General features: G+C 38.3%; 1 protein-coding gene across 2 annotated transcripts in view; it reads left to right on the top strand.

Moving 5' to 3' along the window:
* The window catches only part of CDC42SE2 (CDC42 small effector 2), an 83,224-nt gene that overhangs the window by 29,779 nt on the left and 32,762 nt on the right, over window positions 1-20,683 (top strand). For both annotated transcript variants that reach the window (XM_041486731.1, XM_041486732.1), the window contains exon 4: window positions 19,364-19,673. In XM_041486731.1, the coding sequence (XP_041342665.1) occupies window positions 19,620-19,673 (54 nt within the window). In that variant the 5' untranslated portion in view covers window positions 19,364-19,619. The remainder of the gene's footprint in view (window positions 1-19,363; window positions 19,674-20,683) is intronic.

Here is a 20,683-nt window from a genome sequence, read left to right on the forward strand (position 1 = left end):
GTAGGTAAGAGAAATGTCTGAAGATTGTGCTGGGCTAGTGTGGAGACCTGGACGACATGGAGAAGAAGCAGAAAGCACAGGCTTCTCTATTAGCAGAAGTTGTAGGAACATAAGTATGAAAGGATTCAGTAGCAAAAAGAACCTAGTTCTCCTTCCATGGCTGTTTTTCACCATCACTGCATAAAGAGCTGAACACAGCATGAAAAGGCTGCTTGGCTTGTTCTTTCTATTTCGTTTTCTAACTTTTGGCTCCTACCCGTACTGTCCCCAGGATTTAACATGCCTGCTTCATAGTGCAGAATGGGAAGAACAGAGACAGAACAAAAGGAAAAGCACTAAGAGACTGAGAACTGTGTAGCTTGACACACCTTGAGGGTGATGTTTTTATTTGTTTGAAGCACCAGCAGATTGAAGCACCACAATTCTAACATTAGTTCCAGCCTTAACAGCAGCATACTAGTGCAAGTATCTTAAGGAATATGCCTAGTAGTTTGGGGGTTACTTTTCCCGAGTTCTGCATCCTCTGTCACTCTAGAATCTTTATTTCTTTGAGATTTGAGCTGTACCAGTTTGATCATCCTACAGAAGCTAGATATATGGACAAGAACTACACAATATTTATTAATTTTTTTAAAAAAACAAAACATACGGAATGCATTCATGACAAAAATGTCAAGGTAAATTGTGAAATAGGGAAAATTACTTCAAAGTCTTGGTTAATTTATTCTGAAATAAAGCTGTGTCTACTTGGAATGTCATTCATGGTGAAAATAATAGTAAAAGGCTAGTGATGCACTAGTTCCCCAATATGCACACTATTCAGATGCCTCCTTCCTGTATATTGCCTCTTTAAAAGTGAGGAGGTAGAGAAAATATTCTTTGAGAAAGAGGGGCAAAAAAGTTAAGGAAAGCGGGCAGGAGAGAAAGTGGTTGTGAACTGTAAGGAAATGAAGGGGCCTATTTTACAGACTTGGATGGCTTAATCATTAGAATAGCTTAAGGCCACTAATGGATACTGCATCACTTGCTTTTTCAAATGGCATTTGAATGCCTATTAAAAAAAATATACAAATGGACTAGAGGTTCAAGATCTTCAATTTTTGCTTTAATGTCTCTTTGTGTAGAGTAGTGTTTAATGGTGGTGTGGAGGCCTTTTCAGATGGGAAGCACACCTGTCCACTTATCACTGTTTCTGTTTGTAACTAGGAATTCCAAGGCAGGCTACCTTTAATTAATCTGGCATTTATCTACACAATGAAGTTTCAAACTTCAGGGAAGTTTTTTCTGCTTCTTAGTTTACAAAATAAGACAAAAACCCCAAACAAATTAAAGAAGACTGAACATTCAGATAAATACAAAGCAGTACAGGCTTGTTAGTGGCCACAAATTAACCAATGACTTAATTGTATATTTGTTTGTTATACTTTCAACTTAATAATGCTTGCCAAAGAGCAGTTATGGAAAGAAATGCAGTTGTAGCAAATATATCTATCAGAAACCAGGTTGTTATTAGTTTTTTTTTTGTAACTTCCGTAGGTCAGCATTAGTAACTAAGGTTTCTTTCCAAACTGTGTTTTGGTTTTTTTAACCTGTTTTTCTTGTGCAGGTTGTCTCACTTACAAGGCTTTTGACTCTTGAGGCATTTTAAAATCCTGGTATGCCATATGAGAATCCTTTCAAAATAGAATACAAAATTCTAGTGACTTGCACAAACCCTTGTATTAATGAACAGTGAGAAATGAAGTGTTATCTGGCACAGTTGCAGTCCTGTATTGTTGCGTATTTGTAGCGAAGAGAACAAATATTTTACATTTTGCTTGGTGTGTGTCTGGCAAGTAAGCGTGGACAGCTCTAAGTGTGTATGTGTTTTTTTAGTGTTAGCTAAAGAAAAACTCGCTGTATCCATTAGGGGTTTGTTAGATGGTTTTGTCAAAGAGCTGCTGAAGATACTGCAGAGCTTTTATAAATGCACAAGATTGACGTAAGGGGAATGATGCTACTAAGAGTACATAAAACTTGGTAAGTATATACTCTGAACTCACCATGTGGATACTGTAATTTTGCCCATCTAGTAGAGAAGTAGTTTGCATGGACACTGCAGCCATTGCAGTATATTAATATTATATATCCTTACTTCAGTCAGTCTTTCCACTTAATGAAGGATTGAACCTGGTCTTCTCTTAATATTATGTTAATTGAGGAGCAACGTGTGTTACTAACAGACATCCAGGGGACCACTTGTTAAGTTTGTTCTGAGTAATAAAAATAACATGATTTCGTAATGAAATTGTCTGAATATGTCTTTATAGTTGTATTGCTAGAATTCAATGAAAACAGATACCAAGGCAGACGTGTAGAGCTCTCTTTAAATACATCACAAATTAATCAGCAGTGCATATTCAGTGGGCTTTTTTTCAAGGCATACAATTCAATGAACTGCAGAGTTCTGTGAGCAGAGTATAGAACAACTTCTGCTGAGGCATATATCTGTTGCTCTAGGAAAAGGTAACATTTTACTGTCGTTATGTCTGTTCATAAAATTGTAAAAGATTAACATACGGAATTTCTAAAACTAGTAGATATTTGTTGGTCTGTTGAAAGGATCTCTGTCTTTAGTATCTGTGAGCAGTTCCAATGCCTTACCTGTGTGAGAAGATACACATGGAAATCCTTAAAATGGTGGAAATGTGTGTGCTTAGAAAAAAGTTGACTACGAATGTTCTTGGCTGTCTTAAAAGACAATCATTGCATGCCGTAGTTTCCCACACATATAAAGAGGGAGAGGTCAGGAGACTTCCTTAAAGCCTATACCTGCCATGGGCCTCTTGTTTTATTCTTTGTTTGGTTTTAGCATTAAAACTAATTTGTGTTAAATACTAGAAATAGAATTCATGATGATTGATTATACTCAAAGATCCTTATATATGTGCATGATGTTTTTTTTACAGTAACTCCAGCCTTTGCTGTGACAATCCTGTCTCAAAATTGATACCACAAATTATAAAAGAAGTCACTGGATCTAAGATGATGAATCATGCCTGTTCAGGAAAAGAGCTATAGGCTGGTTACCTGCTTGGTACTGTTTTTCGAAGTTTTGGCGAAGCCTTTGAATCATTAATGAATAATTTTTATTTTTTTTTTTCTGGGGGGAATGTAGCTTTTTAACAGACATCAAGAACCTTTTCATTTCTTCCCCCACTGAATAGTGGGCTGATACTTCCACTACTTGCCTATTGAGACTGTTGTACAATTTAGAAAAAAGCTCCAGGAAATGTATTTTGGTAATAGCTTTCTGTTTTTTCCCTTATACTATTTAACTTGATTTAATGGATAAATTGATTAAGTCTGTGTTAGAGTAGTAATGGGGGCCTGGAGTCTGCGTGTCAGAGTACAAAAGTGCTACTTTGCAAACCTGCCTTAGAAAGTAACAATCCAGTTATATCAACAATGTCATTTGTGTTTTGGACATAATAATTATTTTTGTAATTAAAATTGTGTTTTATGCTTCCATCTTTCATCTGAAAGCATGACCATGCAAATAAAAACCTCTTATGTTTGCTGAATAAGCTAGATAACTTGATCTCATGTTTATCCTTTGTAACTTAACTTTGATTTTTTTATTTATTGTTGAAAACACTGTACTAGTCTTTTCATTGTTTGCAGTGATTAAAAATACTCTGTTTGCAGAGGACTTTCTAGCAAGCGTCAACTAAATTAGAAGTTCACATCTATGCTCAGCTTGGGCACCTCTGTTTCCCTTCAGAGCAGCAGTGTCTTTTCTGTGGAATTGACAGACAAATGTAGTGCAAGGTGTTTGACTTAGCAACATGTTCTGAGTGGTTTGTGCTATGTAGTAGCTATTGACAAGTAACTCTGTATTTTACAATGGAAGCCGCTTATGAGCACAGTGCTATTGTAAAGCTTTTACTGAGGCCAAACTCAAAATCTCTTAAGTACTTATTTTTGTTGTTGTTGTTACAATTACATGGAAATAGTTATTTTAGTTTTGATGTGATGCAGCTCTGATTTCTTTGTGCTGGATAGCAATACACCGCATTTTTCAGGAGAAAAAACTTGTCTGAACTAATTTTTAGCTAGGCCATATGTGATGACTCTGCTTTGCAATTATCACATCTTAAAAACAAAGTTAGATTTAGCCCTGGATGCCCAGCTGTCAACACTACGGGATGGCCACGAAGGGGTTGATGTACAAGAATGTGTGAGGGGCAGGGAGGAATTTTGGGAGGGGCCATGCTCTGAGGCTTGGCCAGTCTGGGTCATGCCTGTCTGTGGGAGTTGCAGCAGCAACTGGTCCAGACTCACTTTCTGTAGTCTGCTCCAGAATTCTGTCTGCTGTAGCTAACTCTGCTCTGCTTGTGCAAGTGACCTCCCTCACATGTAGCCACACCTGGCATCTCCAGAGGTGCCATCATGGGATGTGGATGGAGCGTAGCGCAATGATTGTGCATGAAATCACATCTCAGACAGCTAAACACCTACCTCTTCTGTGGGCATAGTGCCTCTAACCACGGGCAGAGCTAGCCTCGTATCCAGTGTGTTCTGCATTGCCTTCTTTTTGCCTCCTTTTCAGAATGTTTTCTGATGTCTTAGTTAATCAATTGGTCTCTAATCTGTGAATTATATTAAGAACAAACATTCAAAGGCAGAAGTTTTTGTGTGGGAACATGAGTAACTGAAAGCTAAAGGAATTAAGCAGAAAATGCTGTCTGGCCTTGAGCTAAATAAATACCCTTATTTGGAGGCAGGGAGGATTGTGATGTGGTTCTTTGTGGGCTCTTTGGTGTGCTTAAGATTGTTTGGGAACATCTTATGTTGTTGTGATAGCTACCTGCTAATTCAGAATAGAATTCTCTGATCAGTCCAAGAACATGAACCTGATAAGAAGAGCTGGGCACCTTGTTAATTTTCATTTAAAGATATTGGGGACTCTGGATAGCAAAAGCACTGTGTTTGACTCTGCATTCAAATGATCCATTTCTGAACACTGGGTAGCAGGATATTGAAGTAGTGTTCTTCTAACTGAATTTAATTGAGAAGCAGGTAACTTTGTTGTGAGTTAAGTTATAGTATACAGAAAACATCTTCTACCAACAATAAGGTTAACAGTTTACCTTTACAGTCCCCTGATTAATTGATTTTTTTTTTTAAATTGTGTTATTTAAATTCTCTTTAAAAGAGGTTGTGTTTAGTAGCTGTCATGACTCAACTTTGCAAATGTCATGTTTGCCTCCCATGAGTATTATTTATATTGTGTGACGTGAGCTTAATCTGGAATGGATTGGGAAAAAAAATAGGGTGTTGTTGGTGCAAAATGTGCTTAAGAGCAAACAAAATTAATTTTTAAGGAAGAGAATTAACAGCAGATGCATGACTGCATCAGAGCCAGCTGGCTGAAGTACTTCTGCAGTCAGAATGAACATGTAAATGTAATTCAGGTGAATCAGGTTTTGTTTGTGGGGAGAAAAATAAAACCTTAGTAATCTACATATCCATCTGTTTTCTCCTTCAGCTTTTAAAAACATCAGCTACCTGCACTGAGGGACTGAGGGTGCTTGCAGAGGTAGATAACATCCACGAGGCTGTACGGGGTTGGAAGGCTGTGTGAAGTCCCTGACCCTGGGCTTGCCTCCTGGGTGAATCTGGAGCCTGCTGGATGCCCAGTGGCTGCACCCTTGGCCAAGAACCTGCTCCAGATCTTGCCAGTGTACCTGCTGGTCTGGTTGTTGTCCCCTGCCCAGATCTTAAGCAAACCAAATGCTTCTGTTTCACAGAACACTTCCAAGCTAATGGTGAAATAGACACAACCAAGAAAGTTGTTATTTTGAGGGCAGGCAAGAGACCATGTGCTGAATCCAGATGTGTCCTGAAAAGTTTGTCTAGTTGTGTTCTGAGGAACAAAACAAGAAGTGTCCAGGTATAATGTCTCAGTCCTCTCATGCTTATTAATGTGACTTATAGAAAATACTTTGCATCACAGAGAACAGAGGGTTCTTCAGTTGATAAATTATATTTTTCACAACTTATTTCATAGGAATGTGGTTTTGGCAGTTTAAAAAATGGAGGTTTGGTTGATTTTTTGTTTTTATGAGAAACATCCCCAAAACTGAGAATGTAAAAGAGCAGTCTTTTATGCAATGAAGCATGTTTCAAGCATGTTTAAACACATTGGTTAGTAGGCTCTTGGATAAGATAGGAGAGTTTGTGACATGGGTTAATCTGCAGTTTATTGTTGACAGACTGAATTTACAGCTATCAAATTATATCCTATCTGTGAATATGCCTGTTTTTTAAGAGGATGTTGCTTGTATTTTTGTCTGCTATATGACAGTACTATTTAGAGTTGTTACTATAACTAGGAGTTCCCTGCGGAGTTCAAATAGTGTCATCCTGTGGTTATTTGGTGTCAGAGTATGCTTTTCACATTACCTATTTACTTCCTTATAGTGAGAAGCTAAGAATTGAGGGACATAAGATTTCTTCCATATTTAGTGAACAAGCTGTTTATGGCTTTGTCAGCAGCTTTCGGTTTCGGGAGCTGAAATGAATCTGTTTAAGATTTACTGGTATGAACAAGCTAATTTAAAGCTTGCAGGAAAAACGACTTGTAGCCTTGACGGGTTTATTTTAGGTTTCTTTTCCCTGGATACCTGTCAGTGTAGGTAAGTCATACACCACTGTGTTATGTGGGTGTTTCCTGCGAAAGTCAAATCGTTCGAGGTTTGCAGTGGCTTTCACTGGCTGTAGAACTCCAGGTGAGTTCTGCCCTGCCACTGAGATACTGCCCACAGGACATTTCCCAAACTGACATTTTTAACAGTAACGACCTTTTTGTGGGTACGCAGGGAACACAAGTCAGTGTTCCTTGGCAAGATAGGCAGCACATTTCTGAGGAGACCATCTAGTTTCCTTTGGGTTCAGATTGCAGAACAGCAGTAACTGTTCTGCTGAGAATGTGTACTTTGTTAAAATGTTTATGGAACATTTTGAAATACTCTTTTTTGTATAGCACTTTGTTTCTTAACTAGGTCAATAATTCTGGTATCTTCAATGAAATTGCATTGAAGTGTTGAAAATTTGTGCACCATGTGTTTTTCTTTTAAGCTGACTGTATGTACTTAGTTATTTTTCCGCATATGTAGGAGAGATGTCATAGTGTCTTTTGGGCTCAAAGCTAGACATCACTACCTGGTTTCCTATTTTGCTTGTCTAAATTTTAATAACTTATTATTGAACTTAATTTGGTAAAGCTATTCATATTGTCCAATGTATAAGATGCCAAGTGGCAGGTGAACTAAGAGAAGTTGTGGTTATAGTGTTAACTAAAAGGCTTTTATTAGTGATTACATGATGATCAAATTACTATTAATCAGTGATTGAATGGAAATTAAATGGTAATCAATCAAGCAGTAATTGAATGCAAACTAAGCAGTGATTTAACCCAATTTTCATGAAAGGTGAGAAGGACTGGTAATTATAGGCCTGTCAGTCTCACTTCAGCGCTTGGTATGGGAGTTTTTGAAAAACATCATAAGGACAACGCAGTCATTGGTCACAACCAGCATGAGGGGAAAGACCTGTTTACCAAACTTAATTTTCTTTTACAAGGTAACCTACCCAGCTGACCAAGCAAAGCCAGTTGATGTAATCTTTTTTGGATTTCTTTAAAGCTTTTGATACTGTCTCTCAGGACCCTTCTGGAGAAAATGTCCAGCCCACAGCTAGACAAACACATCACGTGGTGGGTGAGCAGCTGGCTCATGGGTCAGGCACAAAGGGCTACAGTGAATGGGGTGACATCAGACTGATGTGACCTGTGACTAGTGGGGTTCCATGGGGCTACATCTTAGGGACAGTGCTCTTTAGTGTTTTAAGAAATGGTCTCTGAATGTAGATATTAAGTAAGTTGTCCTACATGAAGTAACTTTACCAATTATACTAACTTAAGAGGAGCTGTGGATTCCCTTGAGGGTAGAGAGGCCCTGCAGAGAGATCAGGATAGACTAGAGAGCTGGGCAATCACCAGCCGTATGGAATATAAAATGAGCAAATGCCAGATTCTGCATCTGATCTAAAGTAATGCTGCTTGAATATACAAACTGGGGAGCAAGAGTCTGAAAAGCAGCCATCCAGAAAGAGAGTTGGAAAGAGATCTGGGGATTGGTTTTTCTCGCAATTTAAATACAAACATGAGTGAGCAGTGCCCTTGCAGCCAGGAGGGCCAACTCTGTCCTGGGGTGCATCAGGCACAGCATCAGCAGCGGGCAAGAGAGTGGATTGTCTCACTCTGCTCTGCACTGGGGCTGCCTCGCCTTGAGTGCTGGGGCCAGTTCTGGGTTACACTATTAAAATATCTAAATATCTTTATGTCTAAAGTTATTGGAGAGGGAAGGGTGACCAAAATGGTGGTAGGTCTCGAGGGCAAGACTTCTGAAGAGTGGTTAAGGTGACTTGGTTTGTTCAGCTTGGAGAAGATAAGGCTGAGGGAATGACCCCATCACAGTCAGTGCAGGCTGGTTCTGTTAGCTCGTGGTAGGACATGGCCTAGATTCCTTAGTTCCTGTGAAGATATGGCCTAGCAGAGTTCTGCACAGCAGGACTGACTTCAGTCAGACCTGATGATGTCTGTCTGGATCAAAGCACTCTTCACTCAGAATGGGTTCATCCATCACAGACTTGCCAAACAACAAGATCTCCAATCAAAAAATGAGTAAGCATCTATCTATCTATCACAAAATGCAACTCAGTGAGGATTTTCAAGATTTTGTTTGTAGTTGCATTTTTTTCATACTCTGTGGAGGTAAACATTTTTATCAGTGTAAGCTGCAAGAGCTCTCTGTGGTCAAGTATTTTAAAGAGTAAAGTAAATACTCCAATTCAATATTAAGGATCATTTGCAGTGAATTTCAGTTTGGGAAAGGGGGAAGCAAAGAACAGTAATTCCTTTTAATTAATATGCATTTTATTAATGTGCTTCATCTGAATCAAGCTGAAATTTGAAGATTACAAAATTTGTAATTTGAAGTTACAAAAGAAGATATTTTGGAAATTACAGTATTTCTTTTATGATAAACAACCCTGTGTGGGTACTGGTATTATTGCTAGTAAGGAGGTATAACTCTGTGTATGTGTAATGCCTTAGTGAGAGCAACTGTGTGTATAAAAAAATCTGAAGAGTTTCCGATTTTTCTCCGTTTTCTGAATTTCATTCTCTTTTGAAAAATGAGTGATGCTTCCAGCAAAAAAACCAAAATGTGCTATTGACTTGGAAAATGTTATTTTATACTGACTACAACTCTAATAAATGTTGGGGTTTTTTACCAGGTATCCCTAGAAACTTTTTTTCTGTTTGTAGTTGTTCTCCTTAGCACCAGCTGGCTGTCTGAAGTTTGTAGGGGCAAAATCTTGTTAGCTTTCTGGTTGGTGGTTTTCATACTTGCTGGGTATAGCATGAGAGCCTTAGCCATAGGGGTGAAATACTTTATGATTGCTGCAGTTACTAATTGTAGGTTGTGTGTGTGGCTTCGTATGGACATGCACACGCAGTCACAGTATTTAGCGGGTTTCTTGTGTGTAGAAGTGGCTGAAAGGGGTTTTCTGTGCTGTGGAAGTGTAGGAGCTTCTTTGTGTGCTGTATTTCAGTTCATTGTTTTCATTGCACTTGTTCAAGTGTTACAGAATTAGGACACTCTTACCTGCATTATTGAATACTTAAATTATGGTACTTGGACCAGATTTCTTTGTTGCTATAGGTATGTCTGGATTTTCCTTTACCTTAAGTGACTTTAAGAAATGTCTGGATGCAGGAGAAAAAAGCATTTACTGCTCTATACTGCTAGAAAAAGATGAAACCTTACCCTCCTGTCTAGGCATCACTTTGTGCTGTGTGTTACACAATAATGTGCTAGCTAATCTCCCGCTGTTGATGGAGAATAGGAAAAAGCCAAATATTTTACCAGTTTTCTTCTTCTCCTCACGGTCTGGTCTGAAACCACACATAATGTTATGGTAAGGATTTTTACATGAATGCGGGTTTCTGACTAGAGCATTCTTTATTTGCTTTGTGAGTCTACTGGTGCTGCTCCCCCTGCTTGTCTTTTGGGTGAAATCTAAACAGGCCCAGTTAGCACTTGCCACCTCTCACAAGTTCTAAAATTTCTTTGCTTTCTGGCTCTGCCATTTGCCCCAGTTACATCCTGCTTTTTCTGCCGAACTTGGGTGATATTTCTGCACCATTTTCTGTCCGAAGATGGACTGCATGTAAAATAAACTGAGTGTTCACTATACTGTTTTCAAGTGTCTAGTCAGGAAAAACTGATACCACTTCAGACCAGTCAAAGCCTAATTTAGACTTGTGTGTGAGTGCTCTTCAAATGAGCAAACAGTAACAGAGGTAGACGTTGAAGCCAAGAGATGTCACCTGTATTAAGCTGCAGAGAGGTCATTTAAGTGAGTTCTGAGAGTACAATACACTGGGCAGTAACAAGAAAATGTATTGCTTCTTGGGAATCGGTACACTTGAAAAAATGACTGCATGAGCTCACAGGCCTGCAGCTTCTGTGAATACCCACTCCAGAAGTCCTAAATTGCACTTCTGCTCTAGAGTGACCCAAAGTATCTTTGAAAATGTGATTTGTCTTAACTTTTAAGTTTCTTTAAGCCATCTTCCATGTGCCTGCATGTGGATGCATATACAGAGTTAAAGTCATCTAAATGAGCTAATAATAGAGACATTATAGAATGGCTAGAGAACAAATATTAATGACTGGTAAGGCCTTAAATGACAGCAGATTAAAAATACCCAGTTCTGTTGCACTTTGAACAAAAACCTACTTCTGTTTTGTTTTTTGCCAGCTGTGGAACTGAAAGTTGAAGCAGAGACATCCTGATGATACATTCTAGCCATTTGAAGCATGCATTGTTGCATGCCAAGGAGGACATGAACAAGGATAATTCATCTGACTTTTCACATAGCCCCATGTGAATCCTGGGTAGTTTTCATGAGGCAACAGTGACATTGACTTGTCCAGTCCCACAAAATGTGAGACTGCTTTTGCTTACTGCACTTGGTCTCATAATTGTTTTGTGGTCAAGTGGAGGTGATGTCCAGGTATTAGATAAATTACTTTTATGTAGAATTGCCTTGTTAAGATTTAGGCTTCAACACTCTTCTGTGATCTCAGACCCAGGGGGAGGTTGACAAATCCTGGGGAGAAGGATGTACTGCTGACAGTGGACAAAAACAAAGCAGAATTTATGTGCCACAAGGACTTTGGCATGACTCCTATGATAAGGAAGAAACTAATAAAGCAAATACAGCAATTGTGCTGAGATCAGCTCCAACTGGGTAAAAAGTAATTCTGGCAGAGGGAGACGGGGACCACTGACTCACAGCCCATGAGCTAAAGAAACTTACCGACTCAGGAGAGAGTCTGAGCATGAGAACTACTTAGCATGGGAATCATTTAACCAGTAAAAGGTGTAATACTAACTAAAGATACCTGTGTAACTTGTAGCCAATGAACTGTGATTTCTTTCTTTGCTGAAATGTATAAATGGTGTAAAGTTTTGGTGACTGGGGAGCCAGCCTTTTGTGGATTGTCACCTTGCTCATGCTTTGCACAAAACTAGAATTAAAAAAATAGGAATACCTTGTCTCAGTGTATAAATTTGCACTGCACACCAGGCATTTGGGACAGCAGAAGTAGCAGCAATAATTTAATGAAGTGCATTAAAAGTTCTTTAGGTACAATGTCAGACTTGTGTTGCACTGCTGTTTTACAGTGGCTGGTTAAAATCTGAAATACTTGTGTGCCATAGCGATATATTTTTTTATACGGAACACTTACTGTACTGTTAAGAGTCTGCCTCTGTGAACTCTTCCACTTTTAATGGCCTTTCTTCTCTTGTTCACACTTACTCCTGTCCTCTGTCAAACTTTCTTGGATATTGCTTTGATGTGTTAGTTTCCTGTGGAAAAAAGAACATTTTAAATGCTGTGAGTAATGCTTTTTATGTACTATCATAGTAAGAACAGGTGAGTATCCCTTCAGTATCCTGAAGTATCCCTTCAGTATCTGCCATGTAGTATGTTGTGAGCATAGACTGTTCCATTCTCTCTAATGGCTGCACTGTTTTTAAAGTGATGGTCTCCCTGGATGCCAGTGTTGAGGATTCCCCCATTGTTTCTGTAGAAAAGGGCAATAATAATAATAACTGGGCATTCTTCAGGAATGTTACTTTGTTTGGGGGTTTCTTTCTCTCCATTCTTTACAGAAGTGGTACATTGTTGATGGTTTGCCTTGAACCATTACTTTGACCTGTTCATTTTTTTCCTCCCTGACTGCTGCTACCTGTTAGAAGTAATGAGGAGGGCTAGCTGAGAAAAGCATTGTTTTTCCTTCTATAGGACTTGCCACTTAAGAAGAAAATGTTATTGACCAATTAAAACTTTGTCTAACAGCATTTTTTTCATGCAAATAGGAAGTCAGTATGAAATCAGATTTTCTAAACCATTGGGATGAATTCTCACTTGTTCTTAGCTGGCTCTTTTTGGAGGTAGGGCAAAATATGCCTAGACTGTGTCTTAGGTAGGACAGAACATATTTATTAAGCCTGTGGTTTGCCTTCCTGTTGTTTAGTTTAAAAATTTGCATTAATTATTTTTTATTAGTCTTTCTAAATTTTTGTAGAACTGTTAGTGCTGTGGTTTCAAGAGAAGTAGGTTGCTGTGGGCATGTAATTGTGGGGAATAGTGTGAGCTATGAATTTACTGTTTCAGAAAGATGCATTGAACCCATATATATCAAATGTAGTTGTTAATTAAAGACAGGAGGAAGCTTTGAAAAGAACTGGACGTGAAGAATTTTAATATGACTAGGTGGTACTGTCTCATTTGTTGTTTCTGTGCCCAGAATAGTAAGGACCTTTCAAGGGTTGAATCTATCACATGAAATAAATAAATGTAAGTGAAGGGCTACAAAATAAAACTCGGGCAGTTGCAGATGGGAATGTAAAAAAAAAAAAAAAAAAAGAGTAATAATGTTTAAAGCCTTTCTGCTTTAAGGTCACAGCTGGCACTTGCAAATGTGTTTACTGTCACACTTGATGAGCTGTACTGTTCCTTGACAGAATTGTGTGCTTTCCTGCTGTCCCCCTCTTTACAGCTCCCTCTCATGCTATCAGTAACCTGATAAGGAAAACCTAGTATTTCTCCTTAGAAACTTGCTGGGGTTTCCTTCCTGTATCTTTTGCTGCCCTTCCATGTATTATTGCAGGTGGATACATTTATTGCAGGGGAGCTTGTGGTGGCTTCCTACAAACTGAAAGCACAAAAACTGGAGATGTTCAGTGAAAGATGTGGTTGTTCCTGAAGCTAGATTCTGTACTATTAGCAACAACTAGAATTCAAAAAAATCACCCCATCTGTCTCCTTTAAGTAAGCTGTAAATAGTACCTTCATACTATTGCCATGTTTTCAACAGTCTTTCAAACCTTAAACTCAGAAGCAAATTGCTCTTATACTAGTAATTGTTTATGGCTATTAGTTTGTGTTGAGCTTGGTTTGAAGTACAAACTATTTCTAAGTTGCTTAAGGAAATGCACTCGGGAAAACCATTTTGGTATTAATAAGGGCGAAAAATAAGAACTTACTCCAAGTGACCAAGAATCCCAAAATAAAGCCCTATAACCTTACCTTACCACTTCAGTAATAATGTGAAAAACTCTGTCACAAAGACATGAATAAAATAACCTTTTTACAGAGTCAGGACACGTGCATGCAAGAAAGTCTAACTCAGACTTCTAAGAAGATTGTTAAATGTATTGAAACTAAACCCTAAGGGACTTGGGAGGCACTAAGGCACGAAGGCAGAATTGATATGGGAAGATTATGAGGAAATGAAAAAAGGATTTCATCCTTATTCAGGCTGTGTTGATGGTGAATGTTGTTTTTTGTGTGGCAAGAGTTGTTTGCAGCTCAAGCTTCTCAGGATTTGAAAGTGCAGAACATAATTGCTGCATTAAATCAGTGTCAAAGTGCCCAGAAGTGTCTGTTCTTGTAGTGGGGAATGGAGGAGGAGTGCTTCTGTAAGTTCAGTGCCCTGATGAGATAAAGTTTTTGATACAAAATTCATTAACGGAAGCAGCTTTCTCTGTAGGCTGTCTTTGTTTAAAACCTTTTGCTTCTTGTAGATGGTTTGTTTCAAAAAATTAGGCTGGCAAATGGAAACATCTCTCACTTCCTTTGAGAGCTGGAGAGTGTCCTCTGGTTGCTACAGCTGTAAGTGTATGTAAGTGTGCATGAGCACAGACTCTCTTGATTTGGACATGCCTTAGTCCTCTCCATCCCTCATTTCTGGTTGCCATATGACTTAATTTAGTCGTCATCAAGAGGAAATAGTGGGCTGTAATAGAAATTTATCATTCAGAAATTATAATTTTCTACTTACATCTTGCAGCATTGAAAGAAATTATAGTTTTTCAAAGCCTTTAAGGCATAAAAAACCAAATCAAAAAACGCATATATTTTGTGGGATGAATCTCCTATAGTAAGAACAACTGGAAGGTTTTTTCTTATGAAGTACTTGAGACTAAAATACTAGTAGTGGGCTTGATCATCACTTTATGCCTGCATGTGCTTGTTATGCTACAGCATATTGTGTCGGGACATACCATGGCATGGCATGATTTTTGTTCATGATTTGCCTTTTTATCCCCGCCCCCCCAACATTTTTTCCCCATTCATCTTAAATAGTAGTCTGAGCTTTGGAGCAAGCCTAGTTAAATTCAGATGCTAACACCTGTATTTTTTTTTTCTCTTCCTGTGGTTTTGTTTCAAGTGATTGTCAAAGAGCGTTGTTACCACATTTCCTGTGTAAAGCCACAGTGAACAGTATACAGCCAAAGGATACAGAAAATTCACCCTTAAAAGGATGCCTTTTTAAAAAGACCAGACTGTTCTCAAGCTTTGTATTTAATAAGTAGTTTTATTCTGACTCTCCACATATGCACATAGTGCATATTCCTGTTTGCATCAGTTAAGGTAAATGCTGTCTAACCTGTTCCATATCGATAAATGTGAAAAGCTCAGAGGGAAAATTGGTGTCTTAGTTTACCTTTCATCCTTTCCTGCTCTGTATATTTCTCACTGAAAAGCTAATACTGCTTTAGTAAGAAAAATGGGTGACACTGTAATAAGATGTGTTTTGCCCACTAATCATTAATGCAATGAACTTCCTGCCTTTGTGACTGATATTTAACAATGAGCAATAAGAATTTCAGTTTTTGCATTAGACCAGCCACTGTGGAATAAACCTTCGAGTGAAGAAAGTTACCTTATTGGTGTTTCACTTTAAATTTTAAACAATGTATTATTTTAAAAATCTTAATTTCTTTATACTTAGAATTTCTAGAAATGTTATTAATTGATATTGTAACTAAGGTATTAAAGCCTTAAGATGCAACAGAGTTGTTCAGCATTATAATCCTCTGCGTTTTTGTTTTCATGTGAATCATCCATTCTAAAATAAGTTGTATTCAGAGTTCAGGAAGTTTACATGGGAACAGAAAATCGGTGTTTCACCACTCATCGCTCTGATGAATTTCTGGTTCAGAATGAGTAATTGCCTTGTCTTTTCAATGTGAGCTCTACACTGTTCTGCCACTCTGAGCAAAGAGCAAAACCAAAGGGTGGCAGAGCTGTTGCTGTGAAGTGTGTTCTTCAGCCTCTGTTGTGCTCTTCATCTGGCACGTGTGCTCTGACAAGTGCAGCAGTACTGCAAGCGATGCCATGTGAGGCTGGTGAGACACTGGCACAGGCTGCCTAGAGAAGTTGTGAATGCCCCATCCCTGACAGGGTTCAAGGCCAGGTTGGGTGGTGCCCTGAGAAACCTGGGCTGGTAGAAGGTGTTCCCATGGAAGGGAGGCTGGAACGGGATGATATCTAAAGTCCATTTCAACCCAGACCATTCTATGGTTCTGTGATTCATCTTAATCCTATGAAATCTTAATCCTATGAAAAAGGAGGGAACTAAATGTGAAATACTGCTTATATTTTGAGGCCTCATTAATTGCAGCTAGGCTTGGGGTGCAGTTCAGGCTTTGCAGGAACAATTTCCCATGAGATTGCTAATATGTTAATATTACATAATTACCTGACTAGAAGCTGTAGGCCACTATGATTTTTTTCTTTCTTTCTTTCTAACCAATAATTTGGAAAAGAACAGCAGAATTTTCCTGCTTCAACTTGTTCTTTAAAGAAGCAACTGACAGTGTAAGAGAAGTTTTAGTGTGTCTTCAGTAACATCACAGCACCAATACACCTTTTTGCTTTCAACATAATTGCTTTTTCTTTCCATGGTGGTGCAACAGATTCATACCTGATATTTGTGTTAACTTGATTCCTGTAGAAATCATTTGTTTAGCAGACTGGGAAGATGTATGAAATTCCAGAGCTCTAAAATATACTGCTAAGCGTTTGTTTGCCTTTTAAGAGGTGCAGTTAATGTCAGTTTTCTCCAGACATACTGATATGTAAACTGTGTGTTTTAATAAAAAGTCAGCAGATTGAAAAAGTATTAGTGATCGCAGAACTACCAGAATAAAGGGAAATGTAGCACTTTACAGGCCATAGAATTAGAAATGCCTTTTTAAGAATAAACACGTAATCAGAGATTATTCTTTACAATCTTTAGCTTGGATTTGTCATTAGAAAGCTTTAGATCTAAGGCAGGGAGTCAGTGTCACTGTCCTGGAGGTCACAAGTCCTGCATGCAGAGAGTGGCTGTGTAGCGCAAGACTTCTGCGCCCTTGGGTGTCCTGTAACCAGGAAGAGCTTTCCAGGCTCACAGGTGCCCACACAAGCCCTTCAGGTTTGCTCCCAGTGCTTCAGCTCAGCACAATGCTCGGGGCTGCAGTGAGCTGGAGGAGTGTGCCAGCTGTCAGTGAACAAACAGAGACAGATCAACAAAAGGAATCGCCCTGCCCTTGAGAGTATGTCTTCTGTGCTGGGGTGTAACAGGCAAATCAAAGTTAAGCCTCCGTGAGAATATGAATTTGATATGTCAGTTCTGGACTTAGTCAGAAAGAGATTGTAAGGAAGCAACAAATGTCATAATTTTAGGAGTCACAAATCAGAATACTGGGGTACTTGCTGATCAAGAAAAGCTCACTGCGCAATACTCATTCCTTGCTCTAGAGTTTACAATATATCCAACTTCAAAATGCTAACTTTGAGTGTTTGATTTCTCAGTTCCTCATAATCTGAACCGCTAGCACTGGGGAGGCATTGCTGTGTTTCAGAAAAATTTCATGCCTATCTTACAAGTAAATCATCCAGTTCTTAAAAAGGCATAAGCTGTAACAGACATGGGACTAGAATTGTAAAATGTTACATCCTTAACAGGAGTTAACTGTGTTTTACTTCTGATTTTGTAACATACTGAATCAAATTTAGAAAATAATTGTGTAGCATGCAAATTGTGAGCCTGTAGAGAACAACTGAGTATTTTTCTGTCAAGGTTTTCTTTGTTACTCTTGAAATTTTCAGTCACCAGAATAATTAAGAAAATGGGCGTGAAGCCACCTAAGTATGGAGTGAGAACTTCCATAGAGACTTCTATTTTCATTCTTGGGTTTCACACTACTGGTTGTTGAAACCTGAGTTTTATTGCAATTTCTTGATTCATTCATGAGATTTAGACAGTGATCTTTAAAGCAGGAAAAACATCTTTTAAGTAGTGAAAATATGTCATATTAGCACTGTTCTAAAACCTTCTTTTTAAATGCCTGACAAGCAAAAGGCTGTATAGAAGTAGTTTTGTCAGAGTGGGGATTGTTTGCTTGTTTATGTTTCCTTCTTGCCCTCAAGGTATCCTGTTTAATAAAGTTGCTTTGTTTTATATGGTGTTAGCAACAGGATAACCTAGCAAAGCATATCCCCCGCCCCTTCCTGTTCTGATCTTTAAGCAAGGAATGTAAGAAGCAGGCAGATAAACCTAATTTTGACAGTATTAGTTGATTTTTCAAAGTTAGGAGGCGAGAGTACTTTAGATGGGGTTTTGCTATTTAGATGTTGTTACTGCAGCATGCATTTTTTTCTCAAAGATCCTCAGATAGTGTCTTAAAAACTAAGAAGTGTGAGAGCTTCCCAAAAGCTTTGTAGACAGTATGGAAAAGGTTCTGCTGTATTCTTTTTGTGCGTGTTGTAGACAGTAGTTGCGGAAAGTACGTGGCTAGTCATGGCCACACAGTGCAGTGACTTGGCATGTGTGTAATAAATGAGGGACAGCTTTGCTCATGTGCTTGGCACGTAGAGAACTAATGAAGGTGGTAGCAAAGTGGAGCTGCTCTGCCACAGAATGTGTGCACTGATATATGTGTGGTTTCATGCATTGCATGGAGCCTCCAAGCCACTTCATACTGTGAGGAATTGCACAGAAATAGAAATTGCACGGTTGTGCAAACATCTGTGTGAGTGAAGATGCAGGTGTATAAGGAGTTATTAAGGAGTATGCCTGTAGAAACTTCTGAATATTCATTATCTTGCTTTCTCTGCAAGTAAAGTTTATGATATGTGGCAAGATAAGTGAAGTCTCAGGAATTTTTATTGTACTCCTACTGAAAGAAACCAGAGTGCCGGTTTACCAACAAACATTATTTGAGCAAAGGAATGATTGGAATCTGGAGCCTCATTTGTTCCACTCGAGGAGTTTTAGAGGTTTAAGGAAACAATTTCAAGGTCTACAACTAATATCCTATTTTGAAGTCAACTGTAAATGAGATATAGGGTAGAAGAGGGTGGAAGGAAAGAAAATACATTGTGTTGACCAGGTCCAGCCATTTTGCAAATATTCTATTTACAGAAGTGTATTTGTTTCCTCGACATTTCGGAGAGCATACCTTTAACTGACAATTGTTGATAGGGTTGAGGTTAAGTACCATTTAAATCTCACACTGTGAGTGTATGATGAAAAGTATGTATGCATGGAGAAGTATGATGTGTTAACAGGTGCGAGTCTCTTAAGAAGATAAAGGTGTGTATGGGCAATTATCACTTTCTGAAATGACATTTGAAAGTTAGAAACAAACTAAGATGACTGCCAAAAGATTGGACACCAATTCTTGGTGTCACTTCATCTGACCAAAGCTGGAATGTAAGTCTCACTAGATTTATGTTATATGCCGTTCTTGGTAGTCATCGTAGAAAAAAGCACCTGACTTGTTTGCTAATGTCTTTCAATCTGTCATTCAGGGTATTACCAAGAAATCAATGGTGTGGGTGGCTGGCTTGGAGCTTGAGATTCTTTGTATTCTCTCTTCTTGATTCATGTACTTCTGTTTTCAGGTTCATGTAACGCTAGGGACCAAAGAAGCATTCGTAATATTTCTCTGGTGCTGGGATCAACCTTCTGGAAGAAGACTCTAAAATAACTTTTTGCCTTCAAGTTCTTTGTCCTGGGACTGACTTGTCTTTGGAGAAGAGCACATCAGAAAAGATTTTCACATTGGAGCCATTAAAAATAAACCTGTTCAAAGAACAGGCCGACTTACAAAGGTTGAGTCCTGCTTTTCATCCGTGTTCCAACTTCAGACTGTAAACAATGAGTGAGTTTTGGTTGTGTTTCAACTGCTGTATTGCAGAACAGCCTCAGCCTGTAAGTATGAATATTGGCACTGCTTTGTTTTTATATAATTAACTAAATTGTTCATGTTTATTAGTTTTCTTATGTTACTTTTTTTTTTTTAATTTATTTAATTAGGGCTGTTTGGCCAGCCTTGGTGAGAATTAAGCAATTAACTGATAACCTGCCTTGATGGAGATCAAAAAAGTCCATTCTAAACTACTGTTACTTTCCTGTCCTTGAGACTGAATCTGTCCAAAGTCTTTGCAAAGAGCCTGTATTTGTTGGAATTGAAAGGGAGGGGAAGGGAAAAAGGTGATGAGGATGTAAACTGTCTTTCTAGAGTAAATAACTTTTTGTGGCAATGTGTAAATGTCCTCACTTCTGTATGACTTAAGGCCTGCCTTTGGGTGTGGCTAGACAATAATGGTACAAGAAAATGATTACATTAAAAAGTCCAAAGTGAAATCCCATCCTCCACCACCTTAATTCAAAAAAGGATTTCACCTTTAACTGTTAGGTTAGTTTTTAGATTAAATCTTTGAAGAGTGAAGGGATGCATTCATATTATAAATACTTTCCTAAAAATAGAATTTAAAATGGCTGTTATGTGAAAAAGTATATAGCAAACGGTTAGATAAAAGAAAATTTCTAAGCATATGTTAGGAAAACAGAAGATACAGAAATATTCTTTGTTTTCATATATTTTTAAGTACCTTTAGAGTATGTTTCTGAGTCCAGTGCTGTTGGCAGAAATTCTGCTTGTATGAAGGTGGCATTAACTGGGAATATGGTTAGGACTGTGAGAAAGATCATTTTATTATGTGATTTCCAGATCAAGCTAAGTGAATATATAGAAATTACAGTGGTTATACAGTAATTTTACAAACACATGAAAAAAACCCCCGCTTACTACTGGTAGTATTACAAGTAACCAAGAGAAACCCAGAGCGAATAAAGAAACCACACACATTAATGTGCTCAGCTGCTAATGTTTGGTTTTAGGGAAACTAAAGGATTGGAAAAAAGCACCTCACATTAGG

This window comes from Pyrgilauda ruficollis, unplaced genomic scaffold (genome assembly GCF_017590135.1).
Source record: "Pyrgilauda ruficollis isolate IOZ18807 unplaced genomic scaffold, ASM1759013v1 scaffold78, whole genome shotgun sequence".
Taxonomy (NCBI): domain Eukaryota; kingdom Metazoa; phylum Chordata; class Aves; order Passeriformes; family Passeridae; genus Pyrgilauda; species Pyrgilauda ruficollis.